Below are 16,898 nucleotides of genomic sequence, written 5' to 3' on the forward strand. Positions count from 1 at the left end.
TAAGCACTTTAATTTTGCATCCAATTTTGATTTCTTCCTTGGGAAGTACATCCGTATTATTAAAATAGACAATGATATTTTAACAACTAAATTTCAACAATTTTTTCCTATAACATGTGATGGTCATAGAACTGTCAAAATAGGTAACCCGGCTCGATCTACCATGGGTTGATGATTTAGTGAGCTATTCCAACCCGACTCACTTTTTAGCGAGTCAAAATTTGAACCTGACCTGACCCACCATGGATTGGCGGATTAAATCGGTTCACTTAATTAAAAAAAAAATACAATTTATTTATTTATTTTCCCGGTCAAAACTAAATTATAATTCTAATTAAAATCTAAATAAACTTTAATACAATCCAAATACAAACCAAAATAAAAAAATACAAATTATTTATGTGTTGGCTAAAAAAAATAACCTAACATGACCCAAATATAAAGTCCAATTTAATAAAAAACAATTGTGTGACCCTTTTATCTGCGGGTTGGTGAGCCAACCTGGCTCACCATGGGTTCAACCTGGGTGAGCCGGGTTCTAGATGAGTCGGGTCAAAAATTAATCTTTATTGAAATTTGTAAAAAAATTTCAATCAAACCCGGTCTGAAACTGTGGTGAGCCGGGTTGGCTTGCGGATTCTAATCCATTTTGACAACTCTAGATGGTCACTTAGGAGATGTCACCTCAGTTTGTAAGATAAAATTGACAAAATTTAATTATTAAAAAATATTTTCCTATTAAAATTGTCGATAAAAGTGATAAAATACTTATCTCCATGTGAACTATCTCCAAGAGCGTTTTCATTCTCGAGTACTTTTTAGTTTGGAACGATTTTGTATGCCTTTTTCTAGTCTAGCATGTCTCACATCTTTCTTTACTGGAAATATTTATAATAGGTAGGCCAAATAAATTTCTTTCTTCACCAATAATATAATCTAGAGAAGTGAAAATTATCAAAACCCATATGTTAACCCTGTTATAATTTGGAATCATAGAACCCATATGTTCAAAAAACGAGGAATCTACTCCTTAGAGAGTTAAAACTATACTATAACTAATATTGTAAGTTTTTTTTTTTAATTATTCTTTTGATATTTGACTTTTTCAAAAATATCAAATTGGTTATTCAGTTTTATTAAGTTTTAATTTAGTTTCAATTTTTAAAAATTAATGCAATACAATCCTTTTTGTTAAATTTTTTAACATGGAAATTAAATTTGTTGATAATGATAATTTTCTTATTAATGTAATTAACATAATTATAATGTTAATTTTAAAAAAAAAAAATCATTGATTTATTTCAAAAATTTAACAAAAAAATCCAAGTGCGTTAATTTTTAAAAATCAGAATTAAATTGAAATTTAAATAAAACTTAAAGATCAATTTAAAACTTTTAGACAAAAATAAGGAAAAAAAATAATTAAACCTAAGTTTTCAGTATTAATCCTTGTTCAATCAAACTCTAAATATTATAAACTCTCATATATAGACATCAAAGTTTTTCATAAATAAAATTTATTTTCTTATTTAATTTAAAAATATAAAATATAACATTATTAAAAGTAGTCAACTCTTTTTTTTAAACACTAAAATATTTTATACTAGTATTCGGGATAATAAAATGTTAGTATTTAATTGTTCAAAATAATTTAACGTAATTCAGTAAAAAAGAATATATTTATATTGAATAGAGTGAATTTAAATTTTACGTATTGATTCAGATATTAAAATCATATTTAATATTAAAATTACATTTACCAATACTTTATTTTACTAAGATCTCACTCAAATATTACACTGAATCACAACCCTATCCTTTTATGCCAAACTTTGGTAATAGAATAATATCAAAATCAGGTAATAGTAAAGGAATTAGAGGGGCGGTGCTGCTATAAATAACGTTGAAGCTTTTCATTCTTTTTGTTGCTGCACCTATTTCCTTCATAACTAAGAAACTATGATTCGTGGAATAAATTTTTAATCTTCTGACACAATTTATTTTTAGAATTAGTTGTATTCTATTCCCTTAGGACGCAGATAGTTTTAGTTATCTGCATTTTAACGTGATTTGGTTTCAGTTCTGAGTTTTTAGAATTTATGGTATATAAAGTCTTCTTCAAAATTGATTGGGGGTATTAAATAAATTCATGATATTGGTGAATTTTTTTTAACTTGCTCTTAAATTTATTTTTATTGTTTTTTGTCGTTGGATATTGTTTTTTTACGAATTTATGGTATATAAAGTCCACATTTCAAGGATGGTTTGGAAATATCTCAAAAGAAAATATGCTTAATGACATTTGAGAAGAAATATAAGTAATAAATATTAAGCTTATAAGCACATGGATCTAAGAGTTAAACTTGTAATTGTCCAAAAAACCTTATTTTTTTTATTCTAAGAGATACAAAAGGTTAGTTGGTAAGCTAAATTAATTCATTATGCAGTGTCTTAATATTACCTTTTTAACGAGTGCAATGAATCCATTCTCAAGAATACATTATTTTGGTTCGAGATAATTTTAATATCAAAGAAAAGTCAAAAACAAAATGTGACAATGTCAAGTCAAATAATAAATACAATATAATAAAATTAATCATTTGTAAGCTCCTGTGACTAATCAACTCTCTGAAGAGTTTAAATTTTGAAAAAGTTATCAAACATATGTGACAACCATATAACAATACATAGTTTCTAATCATATCTTTCATATAGAAAGACTATATATTTAAACTTAAGAAATATTATAACTACTAAAAAGAATTAATTTCTTTATAATTAAAAATATCTAAATTATATATATATATATATATATATATATATATATATATATATATTCATGTTATATTTTTATTGTTAGAAAATATCAAATCTTTATTTCTCATTTTCCAATAATTTAACGGTGTCACCTCACAATTTTGTAACAAACACATTTCAACTAAAAGAAAAACTAAAATCATTCAATTATAATATACCTATCAGACAATTAAAGCTGTATTTTATCAATGATTTTTTTTCACCGACCATTATTTTGTTTAGAAAAAAAAACTAATTAAAGTTGTATGACATATTTTATATCTTTCTAAATGTATTTATGGTACTAACATTTTTGTAAATACATAGTTAGGTAAGTGTTATTCCATTTTTATTCATTATGAAAGACGCATCATTGTGAGGAAAGAAAAGTACATGTTATATTTATCTGCTTATTTCTTCCAATCTCTTCTAGTAAAGTACATGTTTTATTCCATTAATTGTCCGAGGTTTTTTAAGTTATCCGTTTATTTCGTTTAAAACATGTTATATTTATCTGCTTATTTCTTTCAATCTCTTCTAGTAAAATAATTTAAATTTAAATATTTTTATTCTAAACTCGGAATCAATTTTTTAATATAAAAACTAAACATGTGGAGATCTATATAAAATCACACGTTTACTTAAAATCATATCAGAGTAAACGGCTATTTTAGTTCTTAAAGTATAATAACTTACAACTTATCCAATTACATTCTGAAACTAAGTTTGAGAATTTTTTTATCGTTCCGTTAAATTAAATATTTACTGATATTTTAATTTATATATACATGAATAAATTTCATATTTTGATTTCGTTTTTTAATCATAAATCATTAATCATCCAATAAATTGAGTATTTCAAGATTTTAGACTGTTATTAGCAAATTACTGTTAAAAAATTATTTAAAACATTTAGTTTAAAAACTGAAGTACCGATACTGTATGCGTTTTGCCCACTCAAATAGAAGTTCCACTCGAGCTAAGTCAAAGAAACGTAATATAAGCGATCAAAGCTCTGCAGCGGTTTCAAATCTATATCAATTTTACAGTCATCATAAAAACAATTTCATAAAATTATGATTATCCAAAATCGAGTTTAGAAGCTTTATCTCAAACACACATTCGAACTATAAATTCAGTCATGCGTGACAAGGAATCCGCTCATAAATTAAAAGGTGGGCATATATTATTAAGTTTCTAAGAAAGGTCTGAACCTTAAACGGTTGGTGAACAACCCCCATTGAAGCCCAGCTCTGTATTCTCAGCTACATTTTTAAGCCTGCTACTTTAAATATGTTATTATGTACAAAACTGGAGCAGAGTTTGTTTCCTTCCTTCCCTGCCGGTTCCCACATATCCTTTTGTTACAAAACTATAACTCGGGTTAGATGGTTCAGCTCTATCGGAACACTTCACCCAAGGAAGGATGGATTCTCATACATAAGCAGTTACCAAATGGGGAGAAGCACGAGGCAGACCGCAAGAGTAAGTCACATACTTGACACTGTCAATTAGCACAACCACGAAGATCCGAGAGAGTGACTTCGGTCTCATCATGCCATCGACATCACCATCACCAGCCTCTTTGGGATCAACAAGGACTGAAACCACCATGGAAGATTCATTACCATGGAGGTGGTTTTTCTGCAAGTTTTTTACATGCTCTTCAGTTACGTTCAGACTCGATCCAGTAAGAGAATCTGGAAGCCCATGAAGGGTTCTTCTATTCCTGCTCTTTTTCACCGAGGTAGCATTCTCACGCTTTTCGGTAGACACATTGGATACTGATGGTGCTGGAACTATAGCAGGACTTGAAACATCAAACTGGAAAACTTCAGTGCACGTGCCAGAACTTAACATCGGCCCTGTATCAGAAAATCAGAAAACTTAGCATATTTTCCATGTTAGGAAGAAACAAAATAGGTCAACGGGTTAGAGGACCAGCCAAAAACTTTGCCCAAGCATGATTTAAAGGAGGAAATCTCGAAGACAATGTTTTCAGCTCTTATATTCAGCCGAGATGCCATTGATAATGAATGTAAATCATGGCCTAAGAAAAGCTATTCTACAGCTACAACAATGAAGATATGCGCCAAAAATGCGAAACGTACTGGAAAAATATTTTTAAAACCAATCTCATCACCCTAGTTTGAGACTCCCAAGGAAACAAAGGAGAAAACATCTAATCAATTCGGAAGGCATCAGAATTTGTTGCAGCAATATTTAACCATAAATATATAAATGTATCATGATTTCTTATCATGGAAAACCAAGGAACAACCAAAGAAAAGAAAAAACATGTTATGTAAGCAAAGATAGCATCCTCAAGACTTAATCATCACCAAAATTAGAACCTAATGTGCTAGAATATTCACAGATTAAGATTAGAAAATAACCAAGACACGACATAAATTAGTAAAGAGTAATGTATCATATTAATTCCTATCAAGCAGCCTATACAGAATAAAATTAACAATGAAAGCCACAATATTGGATAATCACCTGCAAGACCTTCACGGAACCACTGTTGCATTTTACCATCAGTTGCAGAGGACTTCATATGGTCCTTCAAAGCTTTGGTTGAACCAGAGGCAAGAGCCTTCCTCTGTTCAGCAGGAACCCTATACACATGTGGATGTCTTCCAACTTCAGGTATAGCCAATGCAGAATCCCAATCCTTAGGAATGGCCAAACCTGTTTCTCTCTTCTCTTTTGCATCGGCAGTTTGAGAAGCCATAGTTTTTTCACTGGCCATAATGGAATGGATAATTAAGTTTCCATCAATCTTCACCATCTTATCATTCCTAGGAACATACAAAGAAGCAACAAGAGGCTCGCTAGCATTTCCCTGGCGACCAGAATCATCACGGCCCTGCCGTTCACCCCTTTCTTCTCCTAAATGCCGGCCTCTCTCATAATTCATTTTGCCTTTTACACTAAACCTCTCATTAGAAAACCCTACTTCCTCATCTCTTTCAGACCCATTCCTAGGACCATTCACGGACCAAACCTTACCTCCACCATGACCAAAAACCCGATCACTAACATAGCTAGACATACCAGTATCAGGAACATTGTCCACTAAACCGCCAAACTTAAAATCTACAATAGGAACAAGCCCACCAAAAAGCATGATAAAGATAAACAAACCCAAGAAACTAATACTAGCAACCTTCTTAGTTTTCCCCTCACTCTTCTTACTCTCGGACTTTTTGCCTTTGGGTGCAGAAGTGGGTTGCTGAGGCTTCAACCTAGGAATGGGTACCAAAGGAACCTGAGATCCCTGAGGCTTAACAACATAGGGAGCACAAGGCATCCAAGGATAAGGCATGGGTGCCATTGGAGGATGAGGGTAAATCCCGGGAGCAGGTGGTGGAGGAGCACACATCACACCAGCACCCACTTGCTGTCTAAGTGTAGCATTCTCAGCCACCATGTATGAAATCTTGCTACTCAGATCAGCAATGATGGAATTCATGGATCTCACTTTCTCCTCAAGCTCCTCCACGTAATGCTTCTTCCTCTGCCTAGAAAGCTGTGCACTTTCCCTATTCCTCATCAACCTTGCCTTCCTTTTTTCGTCATCATCATCAATTGCATTCACATCTGATGGAATCTGTCTCTCTATCTTAGTCTCCACCGAGGAGGAAGAGTACCTTCTGTGCTTTGTAGCACTTCCCTGACAACTCTCTTTCTTCCTCTTCAGATCACACCCAGAAATTTCCTCCAATTTGACACCCTTGTCCATAACAGCATCTGCATGAGACGATGTTATGTCCCTCGCGAAAGATCCAGAATCAGGCGAGGGCGAGTTTATGGCCTCATATACACCCGATCCACCGTTCCCTGAACCCTGAGACGAAACCGGTCCACCAGAAGACTCCTCCCGGTCACAAAATTCAGACTCCGGCGAGGAAATATTCGAAACCCTAACATCAACCGCGTCATGTGAACCCTCTTTGCACGAATTACCCTCAGAAACAGAGTCCGACGCTTGCGAATTGAAAAACCTTGAAACGCCGGAGCTCCGATCTCCAGAAACCGCAGACGTGTCTGAACGCGGAGAATCGGAATTCTTCGCGGAAGACTCGTCAATCGGCGGAAAAACGGAAGTGTTATTGGGGTTACATGCGTCAGGGAGAAGGAAATCCTCGGCGTCGGAGGGAATGCAGATTTCGTCGAGATCGTCGAAGGTGATTTCGAATTCCCCATTGTTGTCATCAAAATCCATGCCGAATTCGAGATCTGACGTGAAGGGAAGCGTGTCGGAGTTGAAGAGTGAGTCCATGGTCAGGAGGGGGAGGGATCCAAACTCGGTTGAGAACTCGTCGAACAAGGGATCGGAGGCCGGCAGCACCGCCGCCTCCGGCGACGGTTCCACGGCGTGCATTGACTCGGTCATGGGTGAGGGTTTCCACGAAGGGAGAAGGAAAGTTTGGGTTTTAAGAAATTTTGGGGTTTCGTTCCTTATTAGAAGACGAGAGCGTGAGTCACGCGCTATGAAACTGTCCCACTGAATACGTTCTACAGAATTCTTGTGTGTGAGTCACTCGTCTGTGCCACGCCTTAATTTTATTGCAATATTATTATTTATTATTATGAGAGAGAAAAAAAGACAAGAAAAGCGTGTCTAGAAACTTGTGTAGGAATCTGAGAATGGATAATGGGAAGAAAGTAGGAAACAAAATCCTGTGAGCAAGAATTGCGTTTCCGCTACGTTCGGTTGCTTTCAACGACCACGACGGAAGGTGTCATGTTTTAAACGACTTTCTTTTTAAAAGTTGAACCTAAAATTATAATGTAAGCAACTTAGTACTCATGTACATCTCTCACTGTTACAAAAATTTATATTTTCTGTTAATTTTGCTTTCATAAAAATTACTAACGAATTTTATCTCATTTTCTTACATAATATTTTATATAAAACATTTTTTTTTAATAAATTTTGTAAAAAATATTCGTAAATTTTATAATTTTATAAAAAATATTAACTATAAAAAAATTATCTGTCAATTAAAATTTAAAAAAAATAATTAAAAAGAGTTTTTTTTACCAAATTTTTTAATAAATTTGCAAAAAAATAATATAAAAATTACTAATAATGTCTCATTCTTTAATTAATTTATATTCATACTATTAATCAAGAGACATTTTAATTAAGAATTTGGCTTTTTAGTGAATATAATTTATTTTTTATCACAAAGCCTCGTAAGAAGTATGTAATAAGTATTGTAGATACCCCATAAATTATCAAATATTTTCAAAATATTTATACTTAATATCTTATATATCTTATAGTATAATCATTTATTATTAGATTATGTTATATTACTAATATATTCATATAATAATTAATTAATATTTTGTGAAAGAATAATTTATCATCAAATTATTTATATTTTAAAAATATTTATATATAATAATTGATTATTTAATATTTTATTGCATAATAATTTATTATTAAATTTTGATATATTAATTTTTAAGATATTCTTATATATTTTTAAGATATAATACTTTATTATTTTCGAGTAACTCGATTTGTTTAAGATATTTGTTCACTTATATTATAAAGAATGAGAATTGAATTCTCACATATAATTCTTATACAATTTTCTTATTTAATATTATTTATATTACACAAACTCTTTCAACTCATACTCATCTTTCTTTTATTAAATTGAACGTCAAAAAGGTCTTTTAAAGGTAAATCTTTAAGTTTTTCAAAATTTGAAGCTTTCTCACCAAAAAGTAATAGCTTGGCTCTTGAGAGAGTCGTACTTCACTCCGAAGACTACTCGTCCAATTTTGGTAAGAACATTTGGTGTCACCATGAGGTTTAGGTAAAACTTTATCATGTCTCCACATTTTATACAATCTGTATTCAATGTGATGACTTATTATTGAGATGGATGGTGAAGAGAGTCGATCACAATTGAGAATCATCTCACTCGTGCTACTGTGAGCATTTATAGTCAAAATTTTAATATTATATTATAATATAACATTTTATTCAAAAATTATGGATAATAATGTCAAAATAGTTTTTTTCCTTTGCTTTGATAACATCTGTCATAATAAGTGTTTCAAGTTCCAATGGTGCTCACACTAAGAAGAAGTGAGCCCATGAGCACTTTGGTCCAAAGGCTGAGGGTGAAATAGTTTTGCAAATACTTAATATCGTAAACCAACATCGTACGAGGAAGTACAATTTTAATAATGATAATCGATTATTTTACTAAATGGATAAAGGCAAACCCTTTATCAACTAACAATGCACAACAAGTGCAAAAGTTGTTTTGGAAGAATGTTGTATACAGACATGGTCTCTATTGTCACCGATAATGGTTGATAATTCATTAACACAGGCTTCGAACAATTTCTAAAGCAACTAAATATAAAAGCATCAAGTATCTTCTGTAGAGCATTCATAGATCAATGGTCAAACTGAAGCAACGAAACAAATAACTACACGACAATACAACACATGAGTAAAGGAATGGGCATTTCACAAAGACAACCTAGTATGGCGTAAGCTCAGAGAAGTGAGAAGAGATAAAATTGAAGGAAAGTTACTACCTAACTAGGATGGTCCTTGCCACATAAATGATGCATCCAAAATGGAGCATACAAGCTTGAAGACCTTAGTAGTAAACTAATATTAAGGACATGGAATGTCACTCAGTTAAAGATGTACTACAAGTGATGTCACATTTGAAGATATATGTACTCTTTTTCCATAGTCAAGATTTTATCCCTAAGTTGGGTTTTACTGAGCAAGATTTTAACAAGGCACATCAAGCATTAACCTTAACAATCCTCTTTTACATATTGTTATATTATATGTTTTGTAAGCATTCTTCGAGAAAATCTGATACAAGTGTTCGAGAATGTGATTAACTTGGAAAAATCCAAGAATAATTAAGTGTCTAAGAATGTGACTAACGCGGAAAAATTCGAGCACAAGCGTCCAAAAATGTGACTAGCTTGATAACTCTAAGCACAAGTGTCAAAAAACGTGACCACCTTGGAAAATTTTAAATATAAATAAGTTTCAAAAAATGTGACTACTTTGAGCATTGGTGTCCAAAAATGTAACTACTCGATAGATTTGAGCATGAGCGTCCAAAAATGTGACTAATTGGTAAGTTTGAGCATAAGCTTATGAAAATACGACCACTCAGTAATTTGAGTATTAGCGACCAAAAATGTGATTGTATAAGTGTCTAAAAACGTGACTATCTTGGTAAATCCAAGTACAACTCAAGAATTTCAAAAGTGTTAAAAGCAACGCATAAGCACAAATGGAAATTCATCTAAAAACTAATTTAAAAGTGTTTAACCATGACAAATCAGTTCATATGAAAACATATATGATGACTACTTCAAATGGCAACACATCCACAAGTTATGTATTTGGTAACAATTATCACAAAGAGATGTGTACTCATTTTCCTGTGTTCAAATTTTTTCACCTAAATTGGGTTTTTTTTAGCAAGGTTTTAAAGAGGCGCATTCTTCTAAGCTCATACGCACCCAACATCTGCACACCACAACTAACGGATGATGATAAAACTGGTTCATCCATCAACATAATCCTTTTACACCTTATTTTTTGCTTCCAAACTGAGGGGCTTATGTACATACCCTTAAGATATTGTGAAATATCTCCAATATATTTATAATTAATATCTTTGGTATAATAATTTATTATCATATCTATTATATTTTCAAAATATTATGATATAATAATTGATTATCTAATATCTTATCGTATAACAACTTATTATCAAATTTTGTTATATTCCAAAGATATTGTGATATAATAATTGATTATATAATATATTTAGAACATAATATTTGATTATCTTCAAATAACCAAATTTCTTTAATATATTTGTTTACTTATGGACTTGGATGTAAGACCTTAGACATTAATTAACTTGGGCTTAGAGAAGAGTAGGTATGTGGTAGAGATTAAGGTTTTATTAGTGTTAAAGCTTTAGGATAGTCTATATATTTTGGGATAGTGCCCTTTGGGACTCTGTAGGGTAAAAGCAGAAAAGAGAGAAAAACTTTAAGTTTTTAGGAGTTAAGCGCAATATTAAAGAGCAATGAAATGTCAAGAGTTAGTTAAAGTAGAAGTACCGGTCTAGGTAAGGGGAGTTGACATTCCTATTTTCTTGTTTTGTTGTTTTCTTTTCTTGTCTTCTTGCTTGTATGCGTGCATGATGAATTGGGATAAATTGTGGTTATTTTTTGTTTGATTGTTATCTTTTGAGGTCTAAAAGAGTTTTTATTTAAAATATGTTGAGATTGGAGAATTTGATTATTGATTTGGGTATAAGTTTTCAATGGGTGTTTTAAGAAAGATGATATTTTGATGAAAGAATATTTTTCATGATTTTGAGTTTCATGGGCACATGGGTGTGTTTTATTTATGAACATAAAACGAGTTTTGGTGGTGTGAGAAACCATGTATGGGCAATGAATGATTCCTGACATGTTTGTGTGTGTGGTGACTCGACGAGAGGTGATGAAGGGTAACTCTACATAGTTGTAAAAGAGGTGAACTTCGTCGGGAGTCTTAAGGAGAGTGATGGGAAGTGACACATGTATACTTTGTCGCGGAAGCTCTTGATAAGAGTGATGAAAAGTGACACATGATTCTCTAGGGAAGCTCTCGAGTGGAGTAATGAGAAGTGGAACTTGTATACTTCATCAGGGAAGCTCTTGAGGAGAGTGGTGGTAGTGGACCCTATTTGTGTAAGTTTTAAGGTAACGGGGAAGGGTGGTTCCTCTAGTGGTGAATGGTTGTTGGTAAGTTGCATGTGATAGTTATAAACTGACTATTGACGTTGGGATCACTAATGCTTGTATTAGTTGTTGTGAAGACATGTTTTGAATCTATGATAATATGTTTAAACTTTTGTTTGAGACAATAGGCTTTGTGAAGACGAATGATGAAACCGAATGGTGGTTTGAGACACCGGAGTTATGAAAGATTTGGGTTTGTTATATATTATTGATGTATATTATTGGTTATGGTTTTGATGTTCCTGTTAGTTCACCCTTGCATGTGTGTTTGATTGCCAGATCGTATATGTATGTCAATACACACAAGCAGATGTTGTCGTAGATGTTAATCTAGATGCATAATACTGAGGAACTTTAGGTTTGCTTTGGAGAAAGAAGTTTTGCAAATAAACTTGTTTTAGACAAAGGTTATTGTGAAGTAATGTACATTTTGATTTAATTATGATTTTTAATTTTTAATTTTACTATTAAGTTTGAACAAATAAATGAAAGTTCCAGATTATGTTAATATTAAATGGTGGTATAAGAGTTTCGACATACAAAATTTAAAAATTTACAAATTTTACTGGATATCTTAGTAGCAACTTAGATGAACCGTTAGATAAGAAGCTTGTAAATACAGCATCCCACAATGGAGAATGGGGATTTAATTCTCATATGAAATTCTTATACAATTTTCTCATTCAATATTAATATATTATACAGGTTCTTTAAACTCTTACTAACTTGAACGTCAGAAAGTCTTTTGCTGATGGATCTTACTTCGGTTCTTCTTTGGAACTCATCTTTTTCACCAAGAAGTAATAGCTCCATTCTTGAGTGTCTCATACTCCACTTAAAGACTAACCCTCTAAATCCAATAAAAACAAATATCAATTATAAAAGTAACTAATTAAAAGTTATACAATTATAATATGTAAAAATGCAAACACATGTAATATGTGTATTTTTTTAAGATAACAAAATATTATAAAATTATTATTATTATTATTGATATTATTATAATCGTGAAAATAAATATAAAATATTTATTTGTAGTTAATTTTTATATTATAAATAATTATTTTAGTCTAAAAAAGTTAACTTAAAAAAATAAAAATTTAAAAAATATTCACTTAAAATATAAAATCGATAAAATAGTTATTTTAGTTTTAAAAAAAATAAAGAATAAAAATGAAAAAAAGTATGTACAGAAATCTCATTTTTATAATGATATATATAGATCTATATACATTTATATATTAAAAAAAAATTGGTATAGTTATGAATTGATTTATAATTAATTGTTATTCTTTTCATTTTATCTTCTAAAATGGATTGTTTCAATAATAAAATCCAATAATTACTAGCATTAAATTTATCAATAATATAAATTATTTTTTAATCTTTTTATTAATAGGGTTCGGACTTATTAATTTATTTAAATTTTATTTAATAAGTTTACTTAATCAAATAAAGTGCATTTGACTATTTTTCATATTATTTTTCTATCTTTAAAGAGGGAAATAAATTTATTTTATTAATTTTATTACTTTATTATGATAACTATTGAATAAAAATGGTTTATGTAAGAACTTAGAAATGATATTTTCGGATTGGTAGAGTGTTTAAAATAATGATACTGATAATTTTAATATTAAAATGTTAAAGTATAAATAAAAGTTTTATAAACGAGTTTCATTATTTATAAATGCACCATCTGTCTAAAAACCTTTTTCTTAGAGCCTTTACATTTCTCTCTAGATTTCTAATTCTTATGTTCATTTTTTGGAAGATCGGAGACCGCAGGGTGAACTCTGTGATGAGCTCTCCACTCCTAATCGATCAATTTCTCCAATTGATTAAGTTAGTTTTTTTTGCTCTTTTCTCATGGTCAATTTATCTTTTTGTTGCATGTGAGTGATTCTAGCTCACATGTGGTGTCTGAGTCATCTTTGTGAGTCTCTGTTCATCAGTAGTTATAATGGTATGTCCTGATCATATTTGTGTTGTTCCTAGGTTTAGTTTGGGCATCATGTTGATTTGAAGGAAATTTGGTACTCTTTTAGCTGTATGAGATCTATCATAGGTAGGGGAATTATTTATATTGTTTTTGAGTTGTAGAAATCTTGAGTGAGTAAATTGTATGATTTTACTATGATTTGTCTGAGTATTTGATTTGTTGAATGATACATGATGTGTGAATTTTGGGTTTTAGATATGACGATGCTTAGTTTGAAATATTGATTGATATGGTATTGTATTTGAGATCAATTAGTATTGATATTTGTAATAAATTTGGGTTTGGCATGTTTTTGGTAACTGGAATGACCATTACACTAGACTGGAATGATATAATTATGTAGAATTATGCAGACTCACTGAATGAGAATATTCTTGCTAAGTGAATCCAAATTCAAGAAAGTCACTAACTTTGCAGTTGTTGGTAAGAATGTACTCACTGAGTGAATCCAACATCAAGGAGTTTACTGACTTTGTAGTCATGGAGCGAGAATTTTGGAGGAATTTAACTCTGTGAGTTCTAGTGATTTATTCGATGAGCGATCCATTTGGTCGCTGAGCGAGTGGACATTTGTGAACTTTTTGCCTAGCGAGTGGATGATTTCACTGAGTGAATACATCACAATCTAGTAATCATTTTCTATGCTAAAATTTTGGTGTGTTGTGGTAAATGTGGATTATTGCTTAGGAAATGTGATTGGTATATGAGATGGAATGGAGATTGATTTTATAAGGTTTAGGTGAGATTTGTTGATGCTAATTCAAGGAGAATTAGTAATGAATTATAATAGTGTATGCATTAGTATATTGATCCAGTTGGAATATATATATATTCTTTTAGAATATATCTTTTAAAACAAAATATTGTACTTCAACAAAAAGAATCTTCCAAATTTGAGCCTTATATCTTGTGCATATAAATTTTTACCCGAAAAAAGTGGTAGAAACGTACTAGTCTCTAGCTACATTCCTTTTTACTAAATTTTAGTAATTAACACAAACAAAATTGGTTTTCATTTTGGGTTTTAATATATGATTGCACATTACGACTTTGTGAATATATCTTGTTTCATGAGTCACTTAGAGACTTACGTATATCTCCAAGTGGTGGCCTTACCATCACACTCACTAAGTAAATCATGAATAGGTGTTATGTGAATTATATCCCTAAAATAATTTTCGTTAGGTTTATTAAAAGATATTTAAAAAAACATAATATTACTCATTGAACTTCATTCCATCTTCATTTCATCGGATCACATTTATGTAGAGATAAGTGTTCATTATTGCGATTAATTTATGGATTTTAGTCTCATTTACTTTGACGACTTAAATACTTTTTGTTGGTAAGTAGATCTACAATATTTCTTTTAGTCTTGTCAAAGTCAATAGAAAAAATAAGATGAATAATTAAGTTTATGATAGATCTGTGTCTTTTTCTCATATGTCTTCTCTTTCATTAAAACTTTTGCTAGAAGCTTTAGGTATCACAATTTGACTATCATAATACATTGAAATATGAGGTATTGACTTATCTAGTAATGGTAAATCATATAACTCTTTTTAAGAAACTATGCCTCAATATAATAGCATATAAAATAATATTTTGCTTTCATGGTAGATTATGTAATAATATTTTGCTTAGTAGATTTTCATGATATTGCACCTCCACCACAAAAACATAACTAATAGTTGATTATGGATTTTCCTAATTCACCAACTGTATATGTAATATCAAGTCTAGAAAAGTTTTTCAAATATAATAAGAAACCAATAATTTGATATTGAGAAGAAATTCATTCATCTCAACTTTTCTTTAATTTAATACATGAGTCATAAGGTGTTAAAATTGATTTCACATCAAACTAATTGAATTTCTTCAAAAGATTTTTTACTAATAAGATTGAGTTAAGATAAGGCCATCATAACATCTACCAAACTCCTTCATGTCAACATTACTAAACAATGAATATTTCACATTTTTTTATATTATCTACATTGCTACCAAATATTGATATATCATCTACATGTAAGCATGACATAGTATAAATATCATTATCACATTGTTTTACATACACATATTTATCACTATTATTAATATAAAAACCATATAAAAGAATAATTTGATCAAATTTTTCATGTCATTATTTAGTGCTTGTTTTAAATCATATATATATATATATATATATATATATATATATATATATATATATATATATACGTGAACTTGTGTTTTTTTTATGATAACAAAAATTAATAAATTTAGCATTTATTATGATTATAAAAGTATATACTAATGTTTTTATAATTTTATTATAGATAGTTATTATTATAGGTATATATTTTAAAATAAAAAATACATTTAAATTTCAAAAAATAAAATAGTCAAATAAAAAATTGTTACACTTTAAAAATTGACCATTAAAAATTAAAATTGGTAATAAAATTATTTTAATTTAAAAATTCTTATATTTATGTAAAAGGTAAAAATCTCGTTTGATAATGATACAGATAATTAACGATAAAGATGTTATTTTGTTAGATTTTAAAAAATATATTCATAAAAAATAAGTAATAAAATGAATAGTTTACGCCTTCAGTTTGAAGTTAAAACAAGCTGAAGTTATAAAATGTATTGTTTGTATTGAAAAGAAGAAGAAGAAGAAGAAACTGGTTAATATTATTTTTAAGTGAAATAGAAAGTAAAACTTACTCATTTGATTCGATTTCTTTACAAAGGAAAGAAGTTATATGTACTATGTATGATAAATTTAATAATTTCTACAAATAACACTTCACTTTATAATTAAGCGATAATGTCAAATGTTTTTGTTTTATATTGTTGACTATAGAAAGTTATTTTGTTTTTACTCGTGAAAGTATTTATAGGAGAAAATATATATAGGAAGCAATTGAATATTCAAATATTTTTTACTTTTTATTCATTTAATTTAAGAAGAATGGGCCAAGTTGGTTGCCGAGTCCAAAAGATTTATGGTCAAACACGGCCTACTCTGTCGAAAGTTGGTTTGTCCAAAATTAGTTGAACTAACAAATGCAGAAGCTAAGATATCATATCAATGCCTCAGAATAGGGTTTCGTGGATATTGTTTGGACTTTTAGTTGCAATGCCTGTACCATGATTTATGTTATATTTGTACACTCCTCAAAGTACATTCAACCACAGAGAATAAATAGAAGCATATAAGAATGAATGTTCATTCATTTTTACACTATCATTTACCTATAAATTATCAATAAATAGTTTTAAGCTTGTTATTAAA

At 30.1% G+C, this 16,898-nt stretch overlaps 1 protein-coding gene across 1 annotated transcript; it reads right to left on the reverse strand.

The window, feature by feature from the left end:
* Window positions 1-3,960: 3,960 nt before the first annotated feature.
* LOC114195209 (bZIP transcription factor 17-like) lies at window positions 3,961-7,318 on the reverse strand. Its single transcript, XM_028085639.2, has 2 exons — window positions 5,299-7,318; window positions 3,961-4,661 (listed from the first exon to the last, which is right to left on the reverse strand). Exons 1-2 carry the CDS (start codon window positions 7,196-7,198, stop codon window positions 4,231-4,233), a joined length of 2,331 nt encoding a protein of 776 aa, XP_027941440.2. The 5' UTR covers window positions 7,199-7,318; the 3' UTR covers window positions 3,961-4,230.
* Between the last annotated feature and the right edge of the window lie 9,580 nt (window positions 7,319-16,898).

The sequence above is a fragment of the Vigna unguiculata genome, chromosome 1 (genome assembly GCF_037176805.1).
Source record: "Vigna unguiculata cultivar grain cowpea cultivar isolate G323 ecotype 2 chromosome 1, ASM3717680v1, whole genome shotgun sequence".
Taxonomy (NCBI): Eukaryota; Viridiplantae; Streptophyta; class Magnoliopsida; order Fabales; family Fabaceae; genus Vigna; species Vigna unguiculata.